Source organism: Rousettus aegyptiacus, unplaced genomic scaffold (assembly GCF_014176215.1).
Source record: "Rousettus aegyptiacus isolate mRouAeg1 unplaced genomic scaffold, mRouAeg1.p scaffold_m13_p_12, whole genome shotgun sequence".
NCBI classification, from domain to species: domain Eukaryota; kingdom Metazoa; phylum Chordata; class Mammalia; order Chiroptera; family Pteropodidae; genus Rousettus; species Rousettus aegyptiacus.
This window is the reverse complement of record NW_023416287.1, coordinates 50,292,914-50,312,927: the sequence shown is the minus strand read 5'-3', so window position 1 is coordinate 50,312,927 and position 20,014 is coordinate 50,292,914. Positions and strand designations below refer to the sequence as shown.

General features: G+C 36.7%; 1 protein-coding gene across 6 annotated transcripts in view; it reads right to left on the bottom strand.

Annotated features, from left to right (window-relative positions):
* The window catches only part of LAMA1 (laminin subunit alpha 1), a 143,504-nt gene that overhangs the window by 88,167 nt on the left and 35,323 nt on the right, over window positions 1–20,014 (bottom strand). For all 6 annotated transcript variants that reach the window (XM_036229865.1, XM_036229864.1, XM_036229861.1 and 3 more), the window contains exons 4-6: window positions 4,862–5,104; window positions 3,715–3,894; window positions 342–431 (exon numbers count right to left, since the gene is read on the bottom strand). In XM_036229865.1, coding sequence (XP_036085758.1) covers window positions 342–431; window positions 3,715–3,894; window positions 4,862–5,104 — 513 coding nt within the window. The remainder of the gene's footprint in view (window positions 1–341; window positions 432–3,714; window positions 3,895–4,861; window positions 5,105–20,014) is intronic.

The window sequence follows — 20,014 nt, the reverse complement described above, 5'->3', positions numbered from 1 at the left end:
AAGAGTTTCAAAATTCACAAGGACATTAAATTTATACTTTAAAATGATTAAAATTGTCAATTTTATGTTTTATATACATATATCCACAAAAAAATTATAGTAAGGATGATTAGAAATATACACTCCAAACAAAGCAAAATGAAATTGTTGAAAAATATGAAAGCTTATGGTGACAACAACAAAAAATGAAACCAGATAAGTAATCATATTAGCAGAAATTTTTTTTGTGGCATGATTTTATACCTTTCGACATTTGCCTTGAATAAAAATGTATAATACAAACATTACAGATACAACTTCTCTTTTAAAGGTTTAGCAAATTGTGAAATACTAGAACTCACCTTTGTGGTTTCATCCCATGGGCAGCTACTAGCATGACCATAACAAATACACATTCCTCCAACAGAAATGTCTTTTATTGAATAGTAATACTAAGGAAAAAGAAAGTTACAAACAAATATTAAAACCTCTTTCTTTAAGTGAGAAAAAAATGTTGGCACTCCAACAAATATCTCAGTTGTTATTGGTAATCTAAAAAATAATTAGATATACATTTTAAAATATATTTCATGCACAAAGAATTTCCCTGTCCAATTAAAATAAATGATGTTCAATTAGCTCAACAGAAACCACTGGAATCTAAAAGCATTCCTCAACTTGGCTGCATCTTAAACCAACGCAGTCATATTCAAAACTCATGCTACTAAAAACCCTAAAACATATTGTTAAATTGAATACAGCACTATATAAATAAGATAATAACTCATGACCAAGTAGGATTTACTTCAGGGATGCCAAGTTAATTTAAGACACAAAAATAAATAAATATAAATCACCATGTTAACAGAATAAAGAAAAGTCATATGATCACTTCATTAGACTCATAAAAAGTATTTTATGGAATTCGACACCATTCATTAAAAACCTTCGCAAACTAGAAGAGAAATTCTCCAGCCTAATACAGGGCATTTACAGAAAACCTAGAGCTAACAGTGAAACATTAAATGCTCTCCTCTTAAAATCTGCTCTTACCATTTCTATTCAGCATTCTGTGGGAGATGCCAGCCAGTTTCAATATTGCAAAAAAAAAAAAAAAAATCATAGGCATGCAGAGGGTAGAGTAAGGCTATACTATCACTATTTGTAGATGACATGATTGTGTACATATAAAATTTACCTCAAAACTATTAGAAATAATATGTGAATTTGACAATGTTTCAATATACAGAATCAATTAACAAAAATGAGTTGCATTTCTATACACTAGTGTAACAGTGTAAAAAAATGCATTTCAATAACATCTTCCTTGTTCACATCTGTCTTCTTTATTCAGGCCGCTACTACTTTGGAAAATATGTTGTTATGGTTATTGGTACCAAGGACAGGGCAGAGAGTGATATCTCCAGGTGCCAGCTGCCTAGGAGAAAATAGCTCCAAGGCTCCCAAGAAGAAAAATAAAACAATATTGCCGCTGGAGTACAGATAACATAGCTGTCCACCAGAAACCGTATTTCTTTGTGCTAGATGCTAACAGCTAACTTTGGCTTTTGTAATCTGCTTGCTTGCTTGATCAAGGCCAACCAGGACGTAGTTCCGGGCTTTATAAACTGCTTCCTCCGGAGGCTCGGGGCTGACTCTCTAGTGGGGAGGGTCAGTCGCTGGCTGGCTAATGAAGGCTGATTCTCTAGTGGGGAGAATCAGTCGCCAGCCAGCTAATAAAGGCTCGTAATTAATCTCAATTGGCTCCGGGGGTCTTAGATTTGAATGTGCCACAACACTAGCAATGAACAAATGGAAAATAAACTTAGAAAGCAAACTAGTAACATTAACATTTAAAGACATAAAACACTTAAGATTAAATTGAGAAGAAAATATACAAATAAACAAATGATAAAACAATGTCAAAAGTAATTTTAAAAGGTCAAGATAAGTAAAGAGCTATAGCTTATTCATAGACTAGACAATCTAATATGGTCAAAATGTCTTCTAAGATTCTTCTTAAATTGATCTATAGATCAATGGAATCCCAGAGAAAATCTTAGCAGGATTTTCTTTTTCTTTTTTTTTTTTTTTTGTGGGGGGCGGGGGTGCAGAAATTAACAAAAATCTATAAGGAAACACATGAATTTAGAATAGCCAAAACAATCTTGGGGGAAAAAAAGCAAAACTGAGTTCAAGACTTTCTATAAAACTACAATAATCAAGAAAGTTTGTAAGGGAAGTAGACAGGGTAAAGGGGGTCAAATATGTGGTGACAGAAAGAAATCTAACTATGGGAGGTGAACACATAGTATTAAACCTACTGCATTTTGTTAAGCAATATCAATAAAAAAAACTGCATTTTGTTAAGCAATATCAATAAAAAACCTACTGCATTTTGTTAAGCAATATCAATAAAAAAAACTTGTACAAAAATATACATAATGGCTTTATTAATAACAGCCAAAAATAAAAAACCCAGATATCCTTCAAAAAAATTTTTAAAAGTGTGTAACTGGCATAAAGATAGATAAATGAATCAGTAAATAGTATAGAGTCCAGAAATGAACCCACAACAAAAAGGTCAAATGGTTTGCAACAGGGCACCAACATAATTCCATGGGGGAAAGGAAATTCTTTTCCACAAATGGTGCTGGAACAATTGTATATACATATGAGGGAAAAAAGGGCTTTGGCTCCTACCTCACATAAAACACAAAAATTAATTTGAAATGACAGTAGAAATAAAAGCTAAAACTATAAAGCTACTAGAAAAAAGTATAGGATAATATTTTCGTAAACTTGAGATAAACACAACTTTTTCAAAGAGGTTACAGAAAGCATTAACTACAAAAGAAAAAATGGTAAATTAAACTTTATGAAAATTGAAACTTCTACTCATCACAAGTCAGTCTGGAAAGTAAATAAGGAAGCTCCAGACGATAGAGACATATTTGCGATATAGACATGTCTGACAAAGAACTTATATACAAAATATATAAAGAACTTTTATAATTCAGTGATAAGGAGAGATAGCCCAATTTAAAAATGGACAAAAATTTGATCAGATACCAGTTAGCATGTGCTCAACATTAGCCGTTAGGGAAATACAAATTAATATCACAGAGAGATTCCATTATATGCATATTAGAATGATTAACATAAAAATGACCAACACACTAAGTGAAAGTGTGTAGTGCAGCCAGAACTCTCATACATTGCTGATCTGTAAAATGATACACTCACTTTTGATAAGGCTTAGCAAATTCTTAAAAATTAAACATACAGCTATCCTATGACTCAGTAATTCCATTTCTGGTTTACCCAAGGGATTTGAAAATGTTTCTCTACTTAGCCTTGTACACCTAACTATAAACAAAATCTGTAAATTTTCTTGAAAGTAAATTATATCTCAAACTCACAAATTTTTTCTTTTACATGAAAAAACAAAAAAGAACAGCCCCCACTTGTTGAAGATCAGACATGGAACATCGTAGAATGTGAAGAACAATGACCACTATATTCAGTGTGTTATGGTATTATGGAATAGGGTGAGAGTAAGGGGACGTGAGGACATGATGTCAAAACCATCACCTAGTTTATAGGTGGCACTTTTAACAAAGTATATATAATGAGCTTTGATAAAATAAGAAAAAAGACCAATCAAAAAGAAAAGTACATTTTCTTTAAACAAAATAAATTTCACAGTGGTCAGTAGCATTGCTATAGACTTACTCGTCTTGTAACAATAGGGTCGAGGTCTTTGGGGTCACGATGGCTGAGAGTCATAAGGTCGGCATTGAGGGTTCTAATGCGCTGTAAACGAAGGCGGATATATCGTGCAGAAGTAAATGCCAGCAACTTGGGAGAAAGATCATCAGCGCTTGGTCTGCCATTGATTAGTGATGTGTGAATCTAAAGACATCGAAATAAACAAATGTCAATTTTAAGCATGTAAAAATACAACTCTAACTGTTTAACTTCAGGACATAATCTTTACAGATACTATCTAAAATCAAACCAAACAAGGTTCTTGCAGAGACCTAACATTTGGTAACTACTTGTGAATATCATGAATGCAAAATGTCTTTAGTTAATTTGAAGATATCCATTCCAGTGTCTCAGAGATTGCCTTTTTAAGAGGAGCACTTCTCCCAGAGTGGTGAGGGGTATTTTAACTATTTTAACATGTATCAATAGCCTGTGACTTCTCTAAAAACAAATTCTAGGTGCTGCGCATAGACCTGGGAGACTGAGAACATGCCAGAGAGCTTTGTAATACTCCCTGCTCTCAATAGATCTCTCTCTTGAAACACTGAAGGATTCCTGCTGTGCAGAGCACTTAGGAGAGTTTTTGTAGCTTTATCTTGCCAAGCCAGGTGCTCTGAAAGAATGGGTTGTTTTGAATTACACTCTTGACTTTAATGAAGTGTGTGCAGTCTGGGTGTGTTCAGCCCTGAGCTGGAATACTTGACCAACTATCCCCAAATCCTCAACACTATCAAAGAAAAGGAGAACTTCATGGAGAAAATCAAAAACTATATCTTTTGGAGGCACTTTAGGTCTCTCTTTATTATTTCAACAAACGCTCTTGCCCTAGTGTTATGGGAAAGATGATCTGTAGAGAGTCTGACAGAGCTGTTAAATCACAATAGAGTGAACACTGAGAGATATCCATGAAGGGAGAAATAAGGTGAAATTAATCATCTGTCAATACCAGTCAATGAAACATTAAATATAGCTAGAATGCTATATTGTAATCTGTACTGAGAGATCTATTTTGAGTGTTACATATTGGCTCTTATAATGGCTATCTTAACATTTGAGGTGGTGGGGGAGGGGTTCTGATGAAAAACAGACATCACTGCAATGGGCACAGTACCTCTCCATGCTCAAGTGGTACCAGCCTAGAGTAATACGAGGTGCAGATCACTTCATCATCAGCCCTATAAGTGGGTGGCCCCCGTCTAGGGGTTATATTGTAACGAGTCAAACACTCTGTGTCGCTAACTGCATAGTACTGCCAGGGTCTGAACTTGGTGCCATCCAGAGAACGTTCCAAAATCCAGTTTCCAGGGCGAGGGGCATTAGCAGCTTTGACGATGACATAGGCGACTCGAAAAACCTGAAACGAAGACACTGAAAAATCTCAATAAAGAATCAGTGGTAACTGCTCCAAATCCAAAGTGCCTGTTGAGAGAACTGTTATACAATGATTGCCAGTGTCTCCAGTGCTTTTGAGGGCGGCTGCTCCTCAGCGTTAGTCAGATACGTGACTCGTGAATGTCACCGCTGGTGGCATCTGTTTCCAAGGTAAACTCAAAAAGTACTCACAAATAAATTTGTATTATTGTTATCAATAGCATTAATGTTAACATAAATGCTTGTTTTCTTCTTTCTCCATCTGGATTGTAAGTGATAATAGTTATATTATATTACATTAATAGTAGCATTAAATGTATTTTTCATAGTTATTTGGAGAAAACACATCTGAATATGAGAAAAAATGTCAGTCCACTACATGTGCGCCTATTCAAATGTCTACACCCAAAACGCTGGCACCACCAAGTGCTGACGAGGATGTGAAGTGACAGGAACTTTCATTCATTGCTGGTGGGAATGCAAAATGGTGCAGTCATTTTGGAATTCACTTTGGTAGTTTCTTACAAAGCTAAACTCACTCTCGCCATACAACCCAGAAACTGCACTCCTCGGTACTTACCCAAATTGAACTGAAAACTTCAAGAAGTGAATTAATAAACCAATGGAATAGTATTCAGTGATAAAAAGAAATGAGCTCTCAAGCCACAAAAAAACATGGAAGAACTTTAAATGCACATTGCTAAGTGAAAGAAGCCAATCTTAAAAAGCTACATGGTGTATAATTGCAACTATAATACTCTGGAAAGGTAAAACCGTAGAGACAGTAAAAAGATCAGTGGTTGCCAGGGGTTAGTGGAGAGGGATAAATGAACAGGGGGAGCACAGGGGATTTTTAGGGCAGTGAAACAGTGAGAGTGGACCATGTCATTACAGATTTGTCAAAACCCATAGAATGTATAACACAAAGAGTGAACCCTATGTAAATCATGAGCTTAGTTAATATTCACATATCGACATGGGTTCATCATTTGAAAGGAATGTTCTATACTAATGAAAGATGTAAATAATAGTATGAGGAAACTGGAAAGACAAATCTTAAATTTTGAAAGGACTCTTTCAGATATCTAGCTCATAATTCAGCACTAAGAAGGAATCGTCACTCCAACAAGCAGCCCCTGTTGGAGTATTCGCAGTGACAGGAAATTCATTTGTTCCTTAGATGGTTCTCTCATTTTATGAAAACTTCCAGTTACAGGATCTTTCCTTGCACTGAGTCAGGGTGCTCCATAAATTCTATGCTCTGGAGCTACAGGAAAGATGTTGATTCTACTCTCATGTCACTGTCCTTCAAACATTTAAATATAACTATCATGTATCACCTCTAGAACTCAAAGCTTTCAGCATTAACATTCTTAAAAATTTCTTAAAAATACTTATCACTTAAGAAGACCCCATTGCCTTGTCACAATGCTCTGGACAAAATCTCATCTTACAATGTGAATACAAAACTCCAAATGTTTTCTGAATCGTGAAGAACATAGTAAAACTACTACATCCCTTGTTTTAGTAACTTAGCTTTAGCAAGCCTTCACTTTCCTGATAGTAAACTTAGATTACTAACTCAAGTTGGGGGTGCAAGCAACACAACAAAAAACGCCTTCTTCCATATTTACTCCAGATTTCCTCTAACTCAGATTGATAGAGATATTTTTTTTTTAAACAAAGTCAAGTATTTTTTAAATAGATGTGTGTGTAAAGTGTATATACCTATGTGTATTTGTACCTTTGTGTGTATATGTGTTGGTGCTGGGAAAGAAGTGTTTGTTATTCACTTCTTTGCATCATCTTGCCTCTGGGCTCCTTGTGTTTTCGTTTTTAGTTCCTCCTTTCTTAGCCCTCACCAATTCCAGGAACAAAAGAGCTCCTTAAAATTAACCCACCATAAGCCAAACAATTTTACGTTCATCTACCAAATTGGTCCATGAAGAAGTACAATTTTATCTTAATATAATAACTCTGCTCATCAACAAGAAATGTATACCAACCAAGTTTAGCCTGCGAATGAGGTTAAGTGTGATATTTTGACTCTCTATATTCATGTGTAGTTTTTCTCTAGAACACAACCATTGCTTCTAAAGCAAACTAGAAGCAAATTAATGGCAGCATTGCAGCCTTGGATATGCCATGGGGGCTGAGGGGCGGGGGGGTGGGGGGGCGGGCCAGGGTTGTATTGTGTTCAGGAAATAAAAATTAATGGTGGCTGATGTTTACGCAGACTTTCTGTGGCCAGACAATGCTAAGTGCTTTATGAGAATTATTACCCCTTTTAATCCTTACAACTACATTTGTTATCAATGCTTGCATCTGGAACTAAATGTCCAATGTTTAAAAATCTAGAATAATCTTTATCAATTAAAATCACTTTTAAAAATTAAAATAACGTAAAAGCGATTCTGTCCTAGCATGCACATCTCTAGAAAATTCTCCCATGAATGTGATTACATGGTTTTTCTTTTCGAGAGTTTATTTTTAAAAAATACTTTCCCCCCAATTTTATAATCCATATATTCCATTTATGTTTCCTTGATTTACTATATTTTAATATTACTGAAATCTCAAAACTTCTCAAAAATACCTAGCAGTTAATCTTATAGTCTCCCCTGGAGCTAGTCCTGAAGAACATACAAAGTTTGTTCCACAACTTGGTGGCGGTTACTTTCACCTTCGCAAGGACCCTCCGCTGTCTTGGAACACCACGATGGAATCTATCCTTAATAGTTTTCCATTTGGTTTTCCATTTGGATGTCCAAACTAACTGACGGGAGAACATCCTCATCTTATTGCTGTCCAATTGCTTTGAAAATATTTTCTTCATAGAATTAGAACTCTATGAGCATGTGAGTCATGATCATTCGTCACTGTTAAAATCAGACTTTATATACAAAATCGAGGTGCCCAGTGGGATGGCATGATCGTTGTGGCTCAATTGAAAGAGACAGAAGGCAAGGTCATTTACTAATGAAATGAAATATATTTACCTTCTGTTTTTCAGTTTCACATTTGAAAATGGAAAGAATAGGTTTACCTCATGTGTGTTAAGAGCTCTTTGTGTATTATCTCATTTATTCTCAAATGACCCCATGTTTTGAGTTATGTTCCTATGTCACATATTTGAAAACTGATGTATAGAGAGGTCAAAAGACAAACTACTGAGTTGCAAGTTCTAGTAAGAAACCAGGTGGTCTCACTCCAGAGTCTTTAGCCACCACGCATATTCCAGGGCACTGCCCCCGAACATCCACACACATCACACCTAAGGTCACCAAAGTTTCTTTTTGTAATACCAACAACAAGAAGAACAACAAAATATTCTCTATTCACTTGGATACTGGGCAGTGACAGTTGCTCCAGTTAACTCTGTATTTTCTGTCATGACAGCATGACAGCCTTGGATATGTAGCAGGGAGGGGACAGAGAATATACAAGAAATAAAAATTAATGGTGGCGAATGTTTACATAGACTTACTGTGGCCAGACAATGCTAAGTGCTTTATGAGAATTATTACCTCTTTTAATCCTTACAACTACATGCTTTTTATGAAGTATGTATTATTTCCCCTACTTTACAGGTGATGAAACTGAGGCACAGAAAGATTAAATAATCATCCCAAGATCTCACAAATACTAAAATATATACACCAGGGCTTTGAACACAGGCAGTCTGTTTTCCTAAGCACTATGCCACACTTCTATAGGTTTCCAAGAAAAAGAATGAAATCACAAGCTGAGGCTACTGGTGAGTACTAACTCAGTTTTTCAAACCTCTTACCTCAACCAGTAACAATTATTTCAATACCCTGTTATCGTACTTTATCAGTCACTTGTCAGCTTTTACATGGAGAACTTAGTCATATGTAACAAAGCAACACCAAGTGGAGGAACAACCATAGTGGAAAAATTCAGGACAATCCCTCAAGGGAGGAATTGTTTAACTCTTATCTTGACCAAGGCTTTCAGCTATGAAGCCAGGCATTGTTCTCACAATCTCTCAATCTGTTCTCTAGGTCCTCAAATGGGAGAGACCAAGAAACAAATCAGGAAAGGAACTGTGAGCTGTAAATCTGCAAAAGAGGAAAAAGATGCTATGAAGCATCTAAACACAATTTGTCTTCGCATCTAAACACAATTTGTCTTCACTTACGCCCCATTATTGGCTAAACTGTGTTTACCCAAACTAGGCTGAAGTACTAATTCCTAGTACTTAAGAGTGATTATATCTGAAGACAGAGTCGTTAAGGAGGTAATTAAGGTTAAATGAAGTCATATGAGTGGGCCCTAATCCAATATGACTAGTATCCTTATAAAAAGAGAGGAACAGGACAAGACATGCACAGACTAAGGGTGACCCTGTGAGGATACAGGGAGAAGGTGGCCATCTACAAGCCAATGAAAGATCCTAGAAAAAGCCAATCCTGTTAACACTTTGATATTGAACTTCTAGCTTTCGAAACTGTGAGTAAATAAATTTCTGTTGTTTAGGCAGCCCTAGCAAATTAATACAAGCTCTAACTCACCACTTGTGTGTTGACAAACAGGTCTTATGCATACTACAGAAAAAGTGAGGGATGTTCTGCTAATACATAGAATTTTAAACTTTTGCCTAAATCAAATCCATGATATTTCTGTTGCCTCCCCTCCCCCACCCCATTTTTTTGCATGGTTGGCTGAACTGCCTTTTCTCTCGATATAAGGTTGGCAGAACACAAACTGATGACACAAGGTTTTCACTAAATTCAGAGGCATTACAGTCTTGCCAAACCTACAGCTGATATAGCCATTTAAAAATCCACTTTCATCATGGTTTTCTACCAAGAGGCCTTTGTTAATGATCACTGGAATGCACATAAACAGTGTCACAAAAATAAAGTGGACACACATCAAACATGAGTTTCTACAGAGGAATCCAGACAAGAATTTTCACGTGGGCCTCAATCTTAAGTTAAATGTATTAAAATCCACCTCAGGCACAGAGGTCTGAAAAAACAGAGGTCAGCTTCAGATATGCACGGGGGAAGTGAAGTCTCTCCTCTGCAGAAGCTCAGCTGCTCTGGGCAGGGCCTCTGCAGGTAATTCTCAGGGCACCTGGAGACCATCAGGGATGCCCCCCCACCCCCTGGAGATTCTCCATTAAGCACTTACCTGCCTCCCTGGCAGTAACTAAACAGTGAATGGAGGAATGTTTTCCCGTCTATGATGGAAATGAACTTTTAGTAGACAGGGGATTTATGTTAAGAGTCAACTCACATAAAAAAAAAAGTGTTGTGTATTTGACAAGTAATATTGCTCATTATCCCTACAAAAGAGGTGAATTTGTGCTTAGTAAGCTTTATCTTATGACATTATTAGAAAATAAAATTCAAAATGATCATGTGAATTAATATTTATTACTCAAGAATAAAGAAATAATTATTTACTAGAAGGTACTTACTAATGGCAGATACGAATCACTTCGGTTTTACAGAGTATTATCACTAAAGTATCAAATCAATTGATAATCATGTAAAGCAGCTACAAAAACTAGGCAGAAAAAGAGAAGTTGGGGCTTAGAAGTTTACTTGGCATGTAGGATACATGAAATACACATTTTTTGGTCAATCTCTTATGGGTAATTACCTTAAAAATATCACTCGTATCATATTGTAGTAGGCTGTTTTACTGTTATCCCCTCATTTTAGGACCAGTATATAAAATTAACAGACAAAAAGGAAATAGCTTCATGAATGAGAAGTGAATTTTGAAATAAAATATATTTGTTTTCCTTTAAATTTGGTGCTATCATTAGAAGTACAAAATGAACATAGCAAAATACATTCTCTTTTTCATTCTTTTTTTCTTTTTTTTTCTTTTTATCAGGGGTAGGAGGTACTGGCTATCAGCAGTGACAAATTTAGATCAAGTAGGTCTTTCTCCTTAAAATTTTTAAGATTCATTTCTCAGAATATCAAGGAATGCTCACTTGGAGTCATGATCAGATACTTCAGATAGACATTGAGGAAAAGCCAGAGTAAGAAATGGAGGACACAGAGATAGGAATCCATCTAAAAGTTAACAGTAACCTGTAACCAGTAATCTTGTGGCTCGTTCAAATCTAAAACTCATGGAGCCAACTGAGATTAACTATGAGCCTTTATTAGCTGGCCTGCGACTGACTCTCCCCGCTAGAGAATCAGCCCCAAGATTCCAGAGGAGGCAGCTTATAAAGCCTAAAACTACATCAAACAAGCAAGCAGGTTTACAGAAGCAGAAGTTGCCCATTAGCATATCTTTGCACAGGATAACTACACCCTTAACATTAGCATATCTTTGGACAAAATATCTCCTAGAATTATACCCTGGTTAAACATTAAACAAGTAAGCAGAAGTTGGCCATGTGAAAATTTTCCCCCTTTAACAATCTGAAGATAGGAAAGGGATGTTTAAAACACCTGTCAGAGTAGTTCTGTTTTTCATCAGAAAAGCTATTTCAAAAAGAGCCCACCAGTAAGCTGTCCCAGGTCCACGTGCCATTGTTTCCATTTAAAGGTGACTAGCAGTATTTTTTCAGAGGACAAGTGTTGAACCACTTTAACAAGTCAAAACTGTAAAGTAAGGGGTTGGTTTCCATTCTTTACCTCAATGTATTTCTCCAGCACTCAATTTCACCAAGTGTTCTGGAATGACTTTGCTAAGTTTGGTGGAAGATTAGTTGGAACTACTTCAAAAGCACATCTAGGCACATCACCAGTGCCCTTTGTGGGAATCTTCACTTTTCCCCTACCCTGTAAGTGCTGTGTTATTTAGCCCCTAAATAAGATGAACCTGCTTGCAAAACGCAGGTCCAGGCCATTTCAGGACCTGAGAAATGCTAGAAGAACCTTTCCTGTCCTCTGTCTTCTAACCATCACCTCAGCCAGAGCTAAGCAGTTTTTACCTATAAACATCTCAGCCTTTGAAATTACTTTAGACACTGCCCCAAAATGCAGTGTCCTGTTTGTTCATGCTAGAGCAGAGGTGGCCATAACTAGCATCCCTTCTTCCCCCACTCTGTAGAAGCAGGCTCAGAAATCTGCTGTGAAAATTGAAGAAGGAAGCCAGCAATATTCCAATAAAAAACACAACTGGAGATGTGGCTTACATGGGTAGCTGCAGAGGTTGGCCTGACACACTACCTCTTGTGTAACAGGCTGAGTGGACATCTGTACTCTTCCTTGGTGGCCTTGCCCTGTGGGTCAGGAACCCATGTGTCCTAAGAGCCTACCCAGTAAAAGAAAAGCAGAGACATGGCCCTAGAGGAGCAGACTCAGCTCTTCTCCCAGTTAGAAAAATGGCCGCTCCTTTCCTTAGAAGGTGGGTGGGGATGGGCAGAGAAGCAGAGATGCTACTGTCAGAGAAGCACCCCACCAGGGCACATGAGGCTGGGAGCAAGGGACACCTCTGATAAGTTTTCATTTAAGGTTCAGTCAGTAAACATTGATTGAGCATCCACTTTGTCATGGAGACTGTGGCAGGTGCTACAAATACAGTGGTGACTTGGAGGACATGGTCAGTGTGGGCTGGATACCCTAATGGGAAAGGTAGAAGTTGCCCAACTCCCCACAGAGAAGCACAGTGGCATAGAAGGTGTCTGTGTGTGGCCAGAGGAGTCAGGAGAAGGCAGGTGCTATTGGGGTGGGCTTCTCTGAAGGCATCTCTGAAAATGAGGAAAGACTGAGGAAGAGATGTCTAGGTAAAGGCAGAAAACGTACAGAGGGATGAAGCAGAGCACAGAGCGGTACAGAAACCGATGAAGGGATGCTTGGCTTGAGCGTGGCAAGCGGGAGGGAGTCCAGGCAGGCTCGGGTCTTTGCTCCATGTTGAAACTTTTAGGCCATCGGAGAACATGAGACCAGGAGTTATGAGGTCACCGGGGATGAAGAGATCGTGGATTGGATGTTGGTGCTGGGAAATCATGAGATGGTGCTGTGGGCACAGTCAAGAGCAAGGCTAAAGTAGAGAAAAAAATGAGTGGGTAGTAAAGAGCTTTCTTAAAAGGTGAAATGTAAGTGAGACAGGACCCAAAAAGAGGCTACATGGGGCATTCTGGCTTTGGCCAGACCCTCTCTTCACCTCAGGAAGATAGGACAGGTCTCTCTCACATGGCCCCAAAGCCCACCCTCCCCCTTCCTTTCCTTAGTCCCAGAGAATTTCTGGCTGAAAACTTTTGAAAACTAAACTTTTTTCACTTTATCTCCTAGTCCTCACTTTGGTCCATTGTGCCCCCAGTAGAACTAGCAATGGTGAGGAGCTTATAATGTCACATCCCTTCTTCTCATCCCTTATCATGAGAATACAGAGTGTCATCACACCCTATGAAAGCAAAAAGGGTCCCTACTCATCAAGCCTCGCAAATCCCACTAGCAATACAATCTAGAAAAGCCATGCAAATCTGTGCCTAACTCCATTAAACATTAACCTATTAGTTATACATTTCCAACGCCTAGAAACAATAATTATGTGTTTCTTTCCTTTGGTCATTAAGTCCAGCTACATCTAACTTCATTGAGCATCTATCATTTGTCAGACATTGAACAGATAAATTATCACATTTTAAACTTATAAAAAGAGAATATATAAAAGAGTATTCTCTGTAAAAAGGCTTTTGTTTATTTAAAAAGATATGGTGAGAATGTAAAATGGGGCAGCCACTGTGGAAAAACTATATGGTGATTTCTTAAAAAATTAAACACAGAATTACCACATGAGCCAGCAGATCCACTTCTGGTTATATACCCATTCGAACTGAAAGCAAGGACTCAGAACAGATATTTGTACCCCACTGTATATAGTAGCACTATTCACAATAGCTAAAACATGGAAACAACAGATAAATGCCTAACAAGCTGCGGGGTATGTACACATAGGAACATTTTTAGGCTTAAAAAGGAATGAAATCTTGATATGTCCTCCAACATGGATAAACTTGAAGGACATTATGCTAAGTGAAGTAAGCCAGATACGAAAGGACAAATACTGCATGATTTCACTTATATGTGTTACCTAGAGTAGTCAAATTCATAGAGAAAGAAAGTAGAATGGCGCTTGCCAGGGGCTGGGGGTGGAGGGTGGGGGAGGAATGGGAGTTATTGTTCAATGAGTACAGAGTTTCAGTTTGGGTTGATGAAAAAGTCCTAGAGATGAATGGTGGTGAGGATTGTACAATGTAAATATGCTTAATGCTACTGAACTGTACACTTAAAATAAGGTTAAAATAATACATTTTATGTCATGTATATTTTACTAAAATAAAAAAATGTGAAAAGGGGGAGAGAAAAGTGAATAGCACAAAGACTCAACTCTTCGTGGAGGATGAAGATTTCTGAATTGAATGTGTGTAGAAATGTAGTATTTTCAGTCAGGAATAAACTCTGGAGAAGCCAAGTAAGCCATTTGGAGGTCAAGCAGACAGCGCAGAGGGGACATTTGAAATCTTATCTTTTCCATGACCCTAACTCTATCGAGTCGTTACTAAGCTCTGGTAAGATAAAATGATACTGTAAAAATACAAAATCGGAGTCCAGAACCATTAGGCTTTGAAAATTAAAGGAGGCCCAGTGATGACTTGACTGGAGATCCACCGTTCAGACAGAAAGCTTTCTTCCTTGGTGCCATTACCTAAGTGGTGGGCTAGCTGGCCTCTGGGAGCCTCATTCTTGCCTGGCCCCGTGTATAAGTCTAGCATAAAGTAAATGACCCCATGTGGTGGTCGTCTCAATGGAGGCCTACTAAATGGTTATTTCACGGGCTTTCTTGTGTTTCTATCACACGAAGAACAAAGATAAATATCCTGCCATAAAACAGAGAAAACAGAAAATTTTAAATTATATGACTGACAATTCTCACAGTCATCTTCTAAATATGAGGGGATAAGGTCTTAGAAACCATTTAAATTGTACTAGATCAGGCACTTTATGACTTACTTTTTAAAAGATGATTAAGAATAGCCCAAATTTGATTTAAAAAAAAAAACTGTTATAGAGGGGCTATCTGGGAACTCTGTACTTTCCACTCAGTTTTTCTATAAATCTAAAACTTCTCTACAAAATAAAGTCGATTAATTAAAAAATAAAGTTCTATTTACACATATTATAGTAGTTATCCATTATACTAATAAAGCTTAAACAACCTACATTGGCTAATGAGTGGTTTTAAGGCTTCATCAAATTTCTCAGGATATCTTGATTTGGACAGCTGTGCTTCCCAGCAAATTATCCACAGGTTTTAATTTGATCTCACAGCTTTCTCAGGCTTCATTTCCGTACCTTACGGTGCATGAAGGAAGGGTAAGACAGAGCGAGTCAGCATTCTGTGCACAAATTACAAAGAGATCACAGGTCTAAGGAAATGCACTGGCATGGCATAAATAGGCAGTTGTCCCAGCTGCTAAAGAGTTTCTACCTTTATCATGACTTTGGCAGCTTTATTATCTCACCAAGCCTAATGCTTACAGAATTTGGATTCCAGAGTCACTGTGCCCCCGCCCTCCACTCCTACCTAATGGGAAGCGATAACCAAATCATAAAATTTTAATTTCTTACAATCTAGTAAATTATAACACTGAGTTTAATGTTTTCCATGATTCAGGCTATAAATGATAAACCCAGAGGGTGTTTTCTCTATATTCCACTGCATTGTTCACAGTGAATAATGTAGACAGGAACTGCCGTGGCCTTCAGATTTCTCACATCATTAGTATGAAATAATGAATAGAAAAAATCTATAAAATGCACAATATAGATAAGGTATACTATCTGATTTTTAGTCACTTTCTCCAAGTGCAATAGTTTTCTGACAACTGACACCTCTCAAAATAATATTTAGAGTTAGTTAAAAATTTTCCTCTTTTATGATGTGAAAATGCTGTCTTGCTATTCAAATGTCTAAAAATATGTCACTGCCATGTTATAAAGCCTCATTGGAGATTAATAATCATGACATAATTTATACACATAAAAATAATAAAAAAGACCAAACATTGTTTAAGCATCCGCATTTGGCCCAGTGACCCCAAAAATATGAACAGTGACATAACGTAGATAAAGAATATATATCATGCCTGAATGAATGACTAACTGGATTAATTATTAATTAATTGATTCTATGCTATTCAATTGGCAGAGAATAAAAATCAAAAGAAAATTTTAATCTTTATGCTGCTGAAGGGTCATAAGACACACGTTTTCACTTACTGTTAGTGAGTATATAAATAGAACAATATTTTTGAAAAAATTAGACAGTAAAGTTCGTGTTTGAAAAATGTTTAAGCTCTTTGACCCAATATTCCCATGTACAGGGATCCACACTAAAAACTAATCAACACTACAGCCATAAAAACATCCAAATGTTTATTAGAACTTGATATTATAAAATTGGAACTACTTTAAAATGTCCAACAGTAAGAGCAGGTTAAATAAATGTACCCAGATGACATGTAAGTCTGCCATTAAAAATTATTCCAGGAATTTAGATGCTGGTCATGAAGAAGGAAATGGTACCACCTGGCCCTCCTGTAGTAAACAACTAAAAAGCCAGACAAAGTATATAATGAGTGGTTATAAAGTGTTGGGCAGTAGGCAGCACAGGACAGTGATTCCTGGGAGAAGAGTTTTCTGCCTGAAGGCACTTTCTGAATAGTGGTTTGTCAATGTCTCATAAAGTTAAATGTACACATATCTTTGGCCAGGCAATTACAGTCCTAGAAAAATAAAAACATATGCACAGAAAAAGATTTTTATAAGAATGTTCAAGGCAGCTATATTTACAATATGAAAAAAAAATGTAGCAACTAGTAGATAAATAAGCAAATAAGCTCTGGAAATCTAACACACAATACTGTATTATAAATTTCAAAGATTCTAAGAGAGTACACCTTAATGGTTTTCAAACAAAAAAGAAATGATACTTATGTGAGGTGATAAAGGCATTAGCTAAGGCTACTTGAGTAATCATATTGCAATATATAAATGTGTCAAATCAACAAGTTGTACCCCTCAAACTTGCTCAATGTTATATGTTAATTATATCTCAATAAAGTAGATAATAAAATAGACACTGAAAAAAAGAAATGGAATAATCCAAATAACCTAACAAGGGGGTAGATAAACAAATTTTAGTATATTCATGAAGTGAAATACTACTAAGAAATAATAAAAAAAAACTACTAATAAAAACAATGGACGACTCTCAGACAATGCTAAGAAGCCAGACACACACACACACACACACACACACACACACACACACACATCATTTGCCTCCATTTATATGATGTTATATAATTGCAAAGCTAATCCAAAATGGGGGGAAAAAATCAGAACAACGGTTCCTCTTGTGATTCCTCATTCTCTGCTCCCTTTTTACACTGAGTCCTTCCTTTGAGTTGTCTCCTCAATTCCCTAAGCCACCCTTCCTATGCGTCCAATTGCATTCTCAATACCTGCACATGCTATACCACCAAGAAGAAACACTCTGCTTACTCGCCTATTTCCCCCAAGAGACCAGAAGCCCCTGAAGGCCAGGGTCAGCCTTAAATAACAACTGAAGCAACAGTGGTAATTGACCAATATATATAAGAAGCTTACTGTCTGTTACGTACTTTGTGCTAAGGGCTTACCCTGGATGTCATCATGGTCTTATTCATCAATGAATTCTGAGACCTTAGCACCCAATAAGCAGAGATTATGAGTTGTTAATATATACAGTATACTCATATATGATGGAGTGAATCAAAAGTTAATCCCTGGTCCTTAAAATTGCAAGTGATTTTTTAAAAACCTTTTTCTTAAAATTTTTTGTACTTTAAAAATGTCTACTTTTATATCAGAATAAAAAGAAATTTCTGTACAGAAAAAAAGGTCAACTGAAGAAATTAAGAGAGACTAAGGTATAGCTGAAGTATTCTTGAGTTCATGATCTACTTTGTTTTTTTTTTTTAATTTGTTACAGTTTTCTTTTTAAAGATGAAGTTGTTATAATTTGAGTAGATTGCTAGGTAAAAAGCAAAAAAAAAAAAAAAAAAAAAAAAAAAAAAAAAAAAAAAAAAAAAAACAGATCCTGGAATGGATTCTGAATTGTACTGTTAATATCAAAGAAATATTTCTTTAGAAATTAAAACTTTTTTTCTTTAGCTTCAATATAACAGGAAGAAATAATGCTTTCAGAACAGACCTCCCGTTCTTTCCATAAATACACAAAAGCTTTTTTTGAAGCTTAAACAGTGGGGAATCTGAAAAGTATATTTTGACAAAGTCCTGAAAACTGCCTTCACTAATTTCCCAGAATCTTTCTCAAAGCCCATTTGAGTAAGATACACTGTAATAATATGGCCAATACTTCACTATAAACAAAAAGAGAAGAAAGGAGGAAGGTTTAGTAAACTAAACTGTACTAAATGGAAAAAACGGGTATGCTTGACCGGCAAACCACCATTGATAAGGTTTAGAAATAAATCTTGTCAAGAAATGAAACACCATATAGTTCCTACAGCCTGGCCTCAATTATTTTTATTTATTCAGCTCACTTGTTGGTGAATAATTTAAAGTAAAATGTTTGTATCCCCATCTATGATCCCCACTTGATCCAATAGGTATGCCACCTAAAGGATAAGCTATGGAAGGCTACCAGAAGAAGCTTCTCAGAGAAAAATGTTTTCAGAAGTATGAGGCAGTGATAATTTTAGAACAGGTCTCAAATTCCTTACCTCTCCTTCCCATTAGCAGGCCGGGGTTGCTTCATGCTTCTTCCACTTGAATCTCTGCTAACTTCAGTGACTGAGTGGCCTACTGAGCACAGGGGAAGTGACACCCCTGTGTAACTGTGAAGGCCAAGTTCACAGGGGGAACATAACTTCTGCCTCTTTGTCTAGAACATTCATGCTGGAGCCCTGAACTGCCCTATAAACAATCTATCTTCTTCCTTAATGCAGTGAAGGAGCTCCTAGTGCACATGGAGAGACCACACAGAGAAACCCTGAGGCCACATGAAGGGAGAGCCTGGCCAGACCCCTGCTGTCTAAACCACCCTCCCCAGCACTCCCTGTGCCTTCTGCCAAGCTGCTCCACCTCCACTCCCCAAGGATGGCAGCCTTAGGCACACCAACTCAAACAAGTCCTTCCTGAAATCTTGACATACAGAAACCTGGGTAGATATGAAATGAAAGTTGTTGTGTTTTGCCATAAAGTTTTGCAGTGAGTTCTTAAACAGAAATAAAGAACTGGAAGAGAAGCTGTGTATAAGAAAATAAAATGAGATAATAAAACTGTGAAAACAAAATAAAGACATATCTATAATGGTAGCTTCACAGAGAACAGGACAAAAAAGATAAAATGTTTGAAGGACAAGAATTTAGCATTGCTCACTTCCAAATCGTAGTGAGGAGCTTAAGATTTCTTCTGATCTATTTATTTTGCCAAACAAATTCAAGAAAAACTTACTATTTTAAACTGACTGAGGCTAGTATGAAGTAATAAAAAACTGAAATAGAATTATTTTGAATAAATACAAGTACACAATAAGAATAATTTCTACCACAACTTCCAGGGAGGGTCTCTACCTCACCTCTTTTAAGAAACAGCAAAGACTAATTTGTAATGAGAAGCTCCAATTTACATGCAATTCTTGTTCTAAAAATCTTTCAAGATTTTCCACTTTAAGAATGTGAAATCTGCCTGTTCTTTTCTTATTTACCCTGTCAATGTGCTTGCAAACACTTTCCATTTGGATAGTACAATAATAAACCTCAATCTAGTTCTTGTTAATTTTTCAGAAATTTTGGGGTAAAAACAACAGACATCCAAATTAATGGGGTTTTATAAAACCCAGCAAACAAGCAGCTCTTGTCTAAAGGTTTGCATAAAAC